At 39.2% G+C, this 12,202-nt stretch overlaps 3 protein-coding genes across 3 annotated transcripts; 2 read left to right on the forward strand and 1 right to left on the reverse strand.

The window, feature by feature from the left end:
- Positions 1-2,190: 2,190 nt before the first annotated feature.
- MELLADRAFT_118235 (uncharacterized protein) lies at positions 2,191-3,350 on the forward strand (the record flags this gene model as incomplete). The annotated part of the gene is made up of 2 exons (XM_007416963.1): positions 2,191-3,063; positions 3,114-3,350. The coding sequence occupies one exon, from the start codon at positions 2,191-2,193 to the stop codon at positions 2,992-2,994; it is 804 nt and encodes a 267-aa protein (XP_007417025.1).
- A 3,708-nt stretch (positions 3,351-7,058) lies between these two features.
- Positions 7,059-8,589, forward strand: MELLADRAFT_112488 (uncharacterized protein; the record flags this gene model as incomplete). Its single annotated transcript, XM_007416964.1, has 3 exons — positions 7,059-7,278; positions 7,905-8,050; positions 8,125-8,589. 3 exons carry the CDS (start codon positions 7,059-7,061, stop codon positions 8,587-8,589), a joined length of 831 nt encoding a protein of 276 aa, XP_007417026.1.
- Positions 8,590-10,397: 1,808 nt separating this feature from the next.
- On the reverse strand, positions 10,398-11,455 carry MELLADRAFT_112489 (uncharacterized protein; the record flags this gene model as incomplete). Its single annotated transcript, XM_007416970.1, has 6 exons — positions 10,398-10,532; positions 10,601-10,629; positions 10,654-10,712; positions 10,807-10,904; positions 11,204-11,211; positions 11,407-11,455. The coding sequence occupies 6 exons, from the start codon at positions 11,453-11,455 to the stop codon at positions 10,398-10,400; spliced, it is 378 nt and encodes a 125-aa protein (XP_007417032.1).
- Between the last annotated feature and the right edge of the window lie 747 nt (positions 11,456-12,202).

The following is a 12,202-nucleotide window of genomic DNA, read 5'->3' on the forward strand; positions in this document are numbered from 1 at the left end:
GATCTTCATGATGAAAAGGAGAAGGGAAATTAATTGAAGGTTCATGACTAGGAAGATGAGAAGAACTACTACTCTCGATCAAATTGTCAGTAATGTTAGAAGGATGATTGAGTAAACTTTTGGGAGTGCTAGCTAAGATTAAATGGTGATCAGTTGTTGTTGTAGTAGTAGAAGTATTGCCAGGTGAATAATTCAATTGATCGAATTGATTGGGTGAAAAGGTAATGGATGGTGGTGGTGGTGGTGGAAACTTGATGGGATCAGAAGGAGAACATTGAAAATCTTGGATCGAGTTCGATCCCATCATATTCTGATTCATAGTCAAGTTGATTAAACTCAATTAATACTCAATCATCAACAATTTATATCTGAATTCAAGATGATGGTAAACCAAATCAAACACATCAAAACTTATATAAATATCAATCAAACACCAAGAGGTCAAAAGATAGAGAAATAGCAAGATATATAGGTATTGATGAACTCTGAACACGACTTCAAACGTAAGAACGGTAGAGGTATGAACTGGGTTATTGGGGTTTGGTTTTTTAAAGTTGTGATTAAGTGATAAGAAAATCGGACATGGAAAGTGAGTGTGAGGGAGAGATGGGAACTTCTATATGTAAGCATATTGCTGGGCACTTGAAGGGCCAATGTTGTCCGTCATGCAAGGGTCGGTCCGGGTGCCAAACAATTTGGGAGCCCTTGCATTTGTTTTCATCATATTTGTTGCCCCATATATATGAAGGGGCTCCAAATACGTTAATTGATGATCCAAAAGGGGCTCATCCGTGATTTTGTGCCCTATTAGGGAGCCCTTGATGAGCCCTCGAGGTCCGAACATGCGTTATATAGGCTAAAAAAAGCGGGGTATCAACAGGTCACGCGGGTTTTGGTGAAAACCCGGGGGGCTCCGGATATCAGCGGAGGGGGCTCTAAATAGTGGGATCCTTTTTTTATCATCTTTGCGATTTTTTTCGATTTTTCTTGGTTTTGTGTACCCAAAAGGCGCGCCCTTGGCGCCCTCACTACAGGCGCGCCTTCGAAAAATTTGAAAAGGCGCGCTGGGCGCGCCCTGAATTCAAACCCCGCGCCCACCACGAGAGCTGTAACATGTAAAGGTGCAAGTAGCAAATAATGTATTTTTGTGAGTCAACTACATTTTGAAAGTTGAGATCTACATATTTGAGATTGAGTGGATTGTTCTTCCAAGCCAGAACTTCAGCTCAGCATTTCAAACAAACCAAACAGAATGACATCCAATCCTAATACCAATACCAACATCGAACCAAGTAATAATCGAATCTTAACTCATTCACTAAGACCATACTATCAACCAAAACAAAACAATCAAAATCCAATCACCCATTACTTAAACCAAACTACTTCAACAACAAGGACACCACCAACGACACCAACGAATCATCCATCGATTAAAGAACTTTCATTCTCATTTCAAACAAAACCATCAACTTCATTCAACTTAAACAACTCATCAAAATCTTTTCTAAGTGATTTAGATCTCGAATTCAATTCAAATCAATATACAAATGATTTACCACACTTTTTTAAAAGTTTATTTAATTCTGGTTTTATGGGATTCACTTCAACTGCCATGGTGATGCCATTTGAGGTGGGTAAGACTTTAATGCAAGTTCAATGGATACCTAAAGATGATTTATTAGAAGACACTTTGATCAAATCAAATCATGATCATCTAGATGAATCATTTGATGATGAAATGAATCTAGAAGAACAAGAAGGAGAAGATGATGATGATGATGAAAGTGCTTAGTGAGTGTTTTCTTCACAAATCCTTTTCTTGATGATTTCATTGATATCTTATTGGATGAATCTTCAAGTTTTACTGAAACTCGTACAGGTCCAAGGATCTCATTAGCTTCATCAAATCGTCAATCGATGCCTAGTAATGGTCATAGTCTTAATCCATCAAACCCACCGAAACCAAGATTAAACAAACCAGAAGAAAGATTACAACCCGAATACATTTTACCTATTACCGTTCAAGGAGGAGTGACTGATATGATTAAACAAATCTTTAGATGGCGTGGTGAAGGGTTTATTGCACTATGGAAAGGACAATTAACCACCTTTCTGACCGATAGTCTTTCAAGTTGTCTACAACCTTTAATCCTTTCAAGTCTTTCGTTTTTATTTTCGAATCAATTCATGAATCCTAGTAGTCCTTCTTCCATCAGTTTACCACTTGAACATCATGAAGATCCAAGTTTACCATTAACTTTTTCAATCAGTTCTTATTTATTAACGGGGATTTTACTTTCACCTTTAGATTTGATTCGAACTCGTTTGATCGTTCAATCTTCTCAACTAAGGTATCGAAAATATTCAGGTCCGATAGATGGACTGAAAAAGATTTTCAAAGAAGAAGCCGGTTGGACTGGACTTTATTTTCATTCGAATTTAATCTTACCTACTATCTTAGATAACATCTTGAGACCTGCCTTTCATTTATCTACACCTTTATTGATCGAAAGAGTCTTGAAGATCGATCGATTAGAAAGACCTGTTCTACATGGACTAGCCGGTTTAGCTTTCTCTAGTCTTGGTTTGTTATTGATCTTACCCATCGAAACGGTTAGGAAACGATTACAATTACAATCTAGAGCGATCGATCCCAAAAGCAAAACGGATTTCAAACCTTGTGTGAACCTCAGACCTAAACCTTATGCTGGAATTGTAGAAGCAGTTTATAGAATCCTTACAGAAGAAACTAGTTCTCCTCAACTTCCTCAAAGAAGAAGAACAAGAAGATCTAAATCAACCCTTCATGATCCTTCAAGTCTTCATCAAGATCCTATCCAAACTTCTCATCATCCTACTTCTCTTTCTTCTGGTTTACGTCAACTTTATCGTGGGTTTAATGTTGGATTAACAGCGAATGTGGTAGCGTTCGTGTTAGGCTTATTAGGTAATCCATTAGAATCTGGATCAAGTGGTTGGGCTGAAGTTTAGAAACCGAAACTTTCAATCGGCTTTGGTTTAAGGAAAATGCTTAAGCTTTTCCATGAGTGTTTTGTTTTTTGTCTTAAAGGGGGGTGGAGCTCCAGTACAGGCTGCAGCTGCCTCTGGCCGGTTCTTTTCTCTCTCTCTCTCTATCTCTCTTAAGTTTACTTACTACTCATTTTGATATCATCTTACCCTAGCCTTGGTTGTTCTTATGTGATTTGAATTGATTGAAATTTCATGAAATCTTCTTTTGGTTCAACTTTAAATTGATTTAAGGAAAGTTTTTAACTTGAAGGTTTGGATACATATTATTGTGTAATTGTACATAGGTTTGAAATCTGATTTTATTGTATGATCATATGAAAGTTTTCTCTTTGTAAGGGAAAGAGATGAGGTTGGAAAAAAAAGGTTAATAAACTTGCTCAATTTTGATCATATATGAAAACTTTTGATGATTGATTAACTGAATCTTGTACAAAAAGCAAGTGTTTGATGTAAAACTATTGATGAATTCAATCAAGAAATACTTACTTGGTTTCTATTCCTCTGAGTTTCTGGGAAAATTCTACGATGTGGTTTATGGAATCTGGATTTTTTTGGGGGGTTGAAAGGTTGCATGAAAATTTGCTAATTGTTTCTGAAGAAAGGCAAATCATACTCTGCAATTATAGTGTGAATGTAGAAATGTTTGAATGCTGTTTCCTTCTGTTTCTCAAATATCTGAAGATTTCTGCTGTGAAAAAAGTTAGGATAAAGGATTAAAATTCAAACTTAAATATGTAAGTCCAAAATCGTGCCAGGGTTTTTACATCGGGAGTGATTACCATTTTGGACTTGATTAAGTTTGCTCGATATTTACTGCCCAGATTCCAGACGAAAAGAAAACATTACTTTGTAGCTTCAAACGATACGATAACCCACGAAAGGTGCATGAACATCAAAGGAGCTTTAAAATACCCCACTGAGGATGTGAACCAATAACCTAGATCGACGAGAAGTGGAACGTTGCTATGGAATCTCATTGTCCTAGACCTCTCGGAAAGGGATCAACTCGAACGTATCAAGATTAGCGGCCTATCACCCCGTTGTGATCATGATATTTAATCATTCCTTAACCTCATGATGAGATTGGGTATGACGAATGATCGAGTCAGTGGATAAACGGTCTAGGGTCTCATTCACCACTTCGAAATTGGTTTGTGACGATATGTGAAGAATAGCATCACTGAATCCTTGTGTGAAAATCATGACCAGCGCATCGTTGACTTCGATCGTTCTTGTTGATCTCCATGCTGTTCAACATCATGTATCTGGACAGCCGACTTCCTGTTGAAAGCAAACAGGATGACGTCTAAAGCATTATATTGCTCACCGCGATTTTGGGTAGTCCATTCTTCATACGTTTTCAACATGTAGAAATGCAATGATCTTCATCTCATTTTTGAATTAGAAGCAGCCCCTTTGCATTAAACCGTCATCGAATGTGTACATTAGCTAGAGAAGACATCGTTATCCTTTTTCAGAAGGAAGGACCAAAAACAAGAACTTCATAATTTGAATGATTTGAAAAGACATAGATAGTCACCCTGAAGATCAAGTAAATTGCCAGTATCATGATGAAAATCATCAGATCTGCGCAGCCATCTTGATGAACACGTTGACGACTTTTTCCCGAAATAACGTCCCTTGATCATGGTTAGATTACCCTCTAGTCAAATCGACTCAATCAAACTGCAATTTCCCGAGAATTTATCCCCACTGTTTAATTGTATATCTAAGCACTTGTCTCAACTTTCTCAACTTCTTAAATTCAATGTTGTACTAGCTCGGTTTTTGTGCAAAAGGATAACTTATCTTGATGATGAAGAACCTCATGTAGCAGCGGTCGATTTTATCACCTCAAAATTCGAAAATCATGAACTACTAACCTGCGCACTCACTTGCCAACTCTTTCTGGGAAATCCTTCAAAAGACTACTTCGGCAATTCACATTTATCTGAAGAGCCTCCTCAATCCCTTCTCCAATGTCTAGATGAAATATACTTAGTAGAGGCATTGTAAAGTAAGAACTTGGATATCGATGCCACCTAAATCAGCAGAGTAGACACATGTCGCGACCGGTTTGATTTGGATCAAAAGTGAAACTTCATGACCGCAGATATTGTGCAAATAAAAACGAGAACTCTTTATAAAGTATCTTCTCAGTTGAGATATTGTATCATTTTTGAAAGGTTACAATATGATATCGATTCTGGGCTTGAGGATCGATGCTTTTGATATTTTATCTCGAAACTTTGATGGGAACACTCCACTTTGTTCGGGCTTGTGCGCTCGATATCTATCACTTCCTAATTTACCAACCAGACCTAAGTCTAACAAATATAGTCTGTCCGTGAGTGAGAAAACCTCCTCACCTCGCAAACCTTGTGATCTTGACTTTGCCTGGATGGGCTGGGTAGTATATCAAAATGTAATAATGTTGAGCAGTGAGAGCTTAGTGGTGTTCAGAGATGCGTTCTGCTTGGGCGCGGGAGGTGAGGTCACGGTGGTAGTGGAAATCTTAAATTTTTCCGCGTTGCTACCACGAGCACTCACTGCTTGAGGTACCCTCCCTACAATCATACAAGAACTTCTTACTACTACCATCCCACTCAGTCTTAGACTTATACACCAAGTCGCGACTTGGTTGGTGATCACCATGAAATTGAAGTGACTACGTAGCGAACTTCTCAGATGAAGGGTCTTCAAGATATAGCACTTTGAGCGTCTTTAGATTGCAACATAGGTATAAAATACGCGTGGACAGAGCTCGAAAGCTCACGCGAGCTACAGAAGCCTTCGCATACTCTCAAATAGTTTGTAACTCACATGCGGTTTCGCAAAGCCTGCAGCTGTCTAGAGACAGGAGCTCAGTAAACGGTTCCAATGGATCCAAGATGATGAATGTGATCAGGATTCAGATTATCATTGAATCAGGTGTAAATGAAAACAAACAAACAAGCATTCAAGTACCATACTGATGAGCAAATCATACAAAAGACATATATTTCATAAGCATAAACAAGAAAATAAGTAAACTTTTGTTGATACGAGTTTATAATCAAATAGTCTCAGATTCTCGATTTGAAGGAGATTAGATAGCAATAAAAGTAATGCAATATATGAAAATTGTAAAGATAATTCGAATTCAATCCGTGCTCGGATGAGGTCTCGCAAAGCCTTCAACGATCTGGAGACGTGAACTCATTAAAAGCTTCGAATACATCCAAGATGATGAATGATTAGGATTTAGAGTATGATTGATTAGGATTTAGAGTATGATTGAAAAAGGTGTAAATAAACAAATAAACAAGCCCACAAGTACCATACTGATGAGAAAATCATCCAAAAGACACATCTTTCACGAAATTAAACAAGAAAATAAGTAAACTGTTGTTGAAAGAGTTGATAAACAAATAGCGGAAATACTTTCATAGTCTGACCGAAAGTAATATTTTCAAATCGAGCAAAAGGTATTTTGGTTATCAGAAAAGCTGGTTGAGATGGAAGTCAAGTAAGAAGGGGTTAAGTTGGGTTGAAGAATTCTGGATGGGAAGGTAGTGCTATAGATGAAGAAAAAAATTTCGATAGGATGATCGAGAAGATTAGTCTTTATACTCGTCTGCTGCCGATCCTAGGTTAATACAAAGTAAGCAACTGATTTTTTTTGTATCATGAAGCGCAGTAATTCTAAAGAAAATGCTAATATAGTATTGGTGATTGGCGTAAGCCGATAAATGCTCGAGTACTAGGCAATATGGATTGGTGTGTTTAGGCTTTGTAGCTAAACAAAATCGCGAAGCCGTCTGGAGGAGAAAAAGGCTCTCTATACAATTTATTAGACTGATATCTGAAGCCGTGTTCCTACATTTCAATGTATGTATTGATCAGCTTATCAGACCAAATTGAAAATTCCAATTCAACTAACTCCCAATACTGGAATGCCTTTGGTGTCCAGCTCAAATACTCTTGTATACCTTTCGCCAATCACTGAGATTATATGGTAACCTTTCCGCATCTGGATCAACCTCATGAACCAATCGCAGAAAAAGAAGTTGCGGGCTGAAACTGAATGGCAAAGTTCACAAGGGACTCGTAAAGGCTTGCCGGCCCCTGACAAGAATAATTTCGAAGGAGATTCATCACTGATTGCTTCGGATCAATCTAACCAACAGAATCATCACAAGGAATTCGGAGCCATCAAGAAACTTGCTGGGATCTTCGAGATGATACTCTGCGTAGGTCGCGCAGGTATGTTTTATATGATTCTCATTACATCCAACGTTGGCTGGCTTTTGGCGGAAAGCAAACCGATAGCGCTTTTCCATCACCAAGAGCTGCAGAGATTGGTGAGTTTTTTTGGTGGCAACAAAGAATCTATATTTCATAGAGCTGACTCTCCATTACCTCACTTCTCAATCACCATCCCAACTATCCAAGACCTTGATTTCTTCCACACATCACGCGTATCACCAGCCGGAAAACTCTGCGCCCCACTCGCGATCATAGCCAGCTCAGTCGGCAAAATTAGGTTTTGAGATTGATACAGTAAACAAACAAATAAACAAACATGAAACGATTGGGGGGCTCCGTTCAGCGAGTCGCGTGATCATAAATCGAGGAAGTGACCGCGGCAAGTATTCCCCCAATACAAGCCTTTTAGCTGATCAGCACTCAAAAGCTGATCTCCGGATCACAAAATTCGTCAACTTCAGTTCTTCAGATACAGAACCAACCATTCTCACTACCATCACTTCCAAATCGACTTCCTCTTACAACCTCACTACCTTCAACCAAGCGATCACCTCCTAGTTTTCACCTCGACCGAGCCATCCTAGTACTTTTCATTCCCTCCTCTCGGTTTTCACTTCTCTCAGTCCTTTCACTAGCTCCTTGTATAAGATGGTGTATATATCGTCTCTGCTTTCGGATGAAGCATTCGATCCTCGTTATCATAAGACCTTCAAGACGACCTCCATTCCCGAGCATATCAAGCAAAGGATCCGTCGCCGCTGTGTCATCCGTCCGTCTGTCAGGTTGCCCCGAGACTCAGAGTATGTCTTATCTTTCTTTGATCTTGATCTAATTCATTCACAGCTGACTTCCGATTGTATTGACATCTCATTATCTAGTTCCGAGGATCCTCCTCCTCCCTTGGCCGAAATCCTTTTCGCGAGACGTCCTTATCTAAGCGACGTACTCGTGGAACATGGGAAATGCGCCGGTCTTGGGCCTTCCTCCGTTACCGAAATCCTCGAACCAATAGCAGAAGGACCCATTCCTTCTCATGACCGACTGGCACTTGAACGATTGGCATTTGTTGCATACGGTCTAATGTATGAATTGAGAAAGCCCAAAGGTCTCTCACCAAGCAGAAGACGTGAACTACAAGGACAAAGAGTTACCGATTCTATTGCAAGTCGAATGGAAGAAGACTTTGCCAGAGGTCTTGGTATTGCAACTCCGATCGAACCATTTACAAAGGAAGAATTGTTTCAATACTTGATCGAATCCTTGTGGATTTGGGTGCAAGATGATCGCTGCAAGATTGAATTACTGTGAGTATTAAATTTTCATTGATGTTGTTTTTCTTTAAATAGGTTCTGATTCTTTTGCTTTTTGATTTTTCGACGTTTCAGGGACTTCATCCGACAGTTTCTGCAATCTCGAGGTGTTATTTTCTTCATGCTTCAACTCGCTTTGCCGGTTCACTCGATTCAATCTTAACTGGACCCTCGCATCGACCACTTGATTATCACCTTTCCTCTTATGTATAGTTTGATCTTAACTATTTCATATTCTTTCATTTTCTCTATTCCTCCATGTCTCCGATCTTGGAACATGTGAATTTGCGGATCCTTCCATCTTTGCTTGTTCATTGGAAGAGCAAGATGACTACGCCGTATGTCCTGGTGGTGAAGGAATGCACCAGGGTAATAAAATTGTAATCAATCTCTCTCTAGATGCATATCGTGTACAAACTGCATTATCAACTTTTTCACGTACACTCCTTTTATGTATTCTTTTATGTAAAACAGTTTTTAACTTCTCTAAATTGTCAATCGTTTCCGAAAAAAAAACATTCATGCATTGTCTTTTGCTATTCATTTTGGGTCTGATGTATTGATAACTCGTTATTGTTTGTTACGGATATAATTTATAAGTGTGTTTGCTTGGTAATCCAATGAGCTAGTTGTCATGGGAGACTACATAGGTACTTATGAAAACAGTTTGAGGATAGTATGGTGAGAATTCTCAACAGCTGAATTTGGATAGTCAGTTGGCCAAATGGCTGCAGCTCCTTCCACTCTTCGAGTCGACTTCATCGAATTTTTTGAGGGCCTCACAAAAATGCAAGTAACTAACGAAGAATTCTAAGACGCCCAAATTGTTGTATCCATAACAGAATTCGCCTTAACAAAGATGATTTTATAGCAACATCTATTTGACACCTATTCTCGTTTTGCCCCTGGTCCAATCATTTACACCAGCCCCAATGTGTCTGACTTTTGAATCATACCAAGCCCTCTCTGTCAATATTTTAAATCACCAAATTAACCCAGCCGTGATAAAAAATCGCTAGAAAGAGATACAAAGCGAGTGAGAAGGTAATAATATGACAACTTGTTGCATGTTTTCATTCTGATCATGTTCTTGTACTAAACCTTTTAAAATTGTAGTAAGAGCTTCGCCAATTTTTCAAAGTATTCTACAAGCATTCATAATTGATTTAAGTAAACCAAATGCAGTAGACAGGACATTATCATTCTCAGCACCATGAGATCGGTTGCTCATTTTCAAAAAGCGGTAAATGATAACGGATTTGATGGTCTGACATTCTTGGTGTAGTTTACAGACTCTCCGTCAATTATAGTATGACTCCTTCTATCCTCAAGCTTATGAGACCTAACTTGTAAATTGAAATGAGGTGAGGTGAAAGATTATAGGTGTTCCTAAGTGATGAAGAGTTCTCAAAACCCGCCAAAACTTCAAATTTCGACACAAATTTCAGCAGAAAGTGTTGGCGTGAATATTGAATGTACCCTACTTCAATGGGATTTAGAATAATCTTTGGTTTGCCGCAGAATTGTCGTTGGTTTAAAGCTTGTTCAAGTTTATTTGATACTATCATCACTGCATTCATCTTTATGTCTGAACTCATCTGCTTAAGGGTTCAAGCATGATCTTTTGAAAGAATTCAAACCCAAGTTCTTACAAATCGTTTCTAATTAAACTTTATGACTCTAAAATTTCATCATCATACATTCCTCTCCTCCTACTTCCAACTATACCAAATCCCAACACGAAACAAAACCTTGACCAAAAAACGTCATTCAAACCCAACAGAACAACACACACACATATGATTTCTAAACAATCGTTTCTAATTCTTTTGCATAACCCAAAGTAGCTTCAATGACTTTTTCTTTAGCTAATTCATGTCGAATCCCACCCAGTTCAGGAAAAATGATACTTTTTGAAATCGGATCGATTTGCCAATTACGCTATGAACCCAATCCGAACATCAGTGATCAAGAAGGTTTCAAACTGATTCTTGAATATATAGACTCACTTTTTGAGCAAACTCAATTACTTCTCCAACTGTTTTGAAAAACAAAAGCGTACCTGCATCACTTAATGGTAAAGAAGCATAAGCTTTTTCTTCACAAGATGCGATCTCATTCCTACCATTCCCCCAAAAAAAGGTAAAAGAAAGAAATCAATTTTCAAACTCATTCAAATCAGAATCCATTTGTTCATTTGGTGAAACAAACAAACCTGATGGTATCTACTAATAAATCTACAAAATATTTGTATTCTTCCATAGGAATTTTAGATCTAGCAGACCAAACTTTAGAATGAGAACCTTCCGTTAACTATCTTTCTAAATTCACCGGATGTGAAATATAAGGATTAGTATCAACGCCTGAATCGATCCGCTGCAAAAAGCGCAGGCGGGGCGACAGCGGGGCGGTCCGCCCCGCTGTCGCTGCAAAAATTTCATGTATCGGGGCCTGGCGATCCGCCTGTGATACCCTCTCGTGGGCTGTCATGTAGTGGACTGCGTATGTAGCTGAGCGACTGCCAAGACCGCCCCGCGACACCGCCTCAAAGCGATATGCAGCGGTGACCCTAACACGATCAGATTAATCTTTTCATCTCGCCAACAACACACCTCGTGACCTGTTCGACAATCCGATTAGCTTTTGATTCGACTTATATTCCGATTAGGTTATTCCATCCGATCCATTCGATTCCAATCAATGACGCCATTGTAAACAACACCGGCCTGATACCATCTGATACGGCTGGATATTGAATATTTGGGTAAGTTCTTTTTAAAACTTCGATTGATATCAAACAAAATCAAATAGTAACCTTGCTGATTGCGTCGAATGCCCTTTAGATAACAATATCGGTGCGGCATTTTGGGGGTCTTGACCTACGTCACGAGATTTCTATGGCCTTTGTCGCCACCTCTGCCAGCTGGACGCCTATATAATCAGCTGCGTGCCGTCTTGTTTTTCATTTTCCTCTTTCTCCTCAGGCCAATAATTTGATAACACTCGAATATATTTGATTGATTGATACTAACACATCATTGTCCACCCATCCTTCCTCTTCTTACTTAGTCGTTTTTACTTAGTCAGAACAAAGATGCCTTCATCAACTCCGTTACTTACTGCTCCTCCTGCTACTCCGTCTACCCATACGGGTCCAATGCTTTGTCCTCGTACCCCAACTCAACCTAAGCCTGGATTTGTTCTTCAATCCAACGACTTGCGTGTATATTCTCTTCGTCCTCCGAGTCCCAGTCCTGATCCTGATGACGATGACGATCAATCCGAGTTTGCACCGGGTCTATCCCAAATTGTCAGCAGTCGTGGCAATTCTGAAGGTGAACTCGAGTTTGTTGACGAAGACGAAGACCAAGAAGAAGCCGAGTTGCCGATCATCGACTTGACAACAAGCCCAAAAGGCAAGAAGGCTGTCTTCCCAAGCAAGAAGGCCAAGCGTCGTCCCAGAGGCTCGGGTGCATCTATCGGTATGTCTCAAGGACCTCCAAGACGAAAGAAGCGGGCTCCTAAGGTAAGTTGTCTATTACCTATTCGATTCCTATTCATTTCTTCTTCTCACCTTTATGTTTCACTTTTCTATTTCTTTCCTTTACATC

The sequence above is a fragment of the Melampsora larici-populina genome, assembly GCF_000204055.1.
Source record: "Melampsora larici-populina 98AG31 unplaced genomic scaffold MELLAscaffold_66, whole genome shotgun sequence".
Classification (NCBI taxonomy): Eukaryota; Fungi; Basidiomycota; class Pucciniomycetes; order Pucciniales; family Melampsoraceae; genus Melampsora; species Melampsora laricis-populina.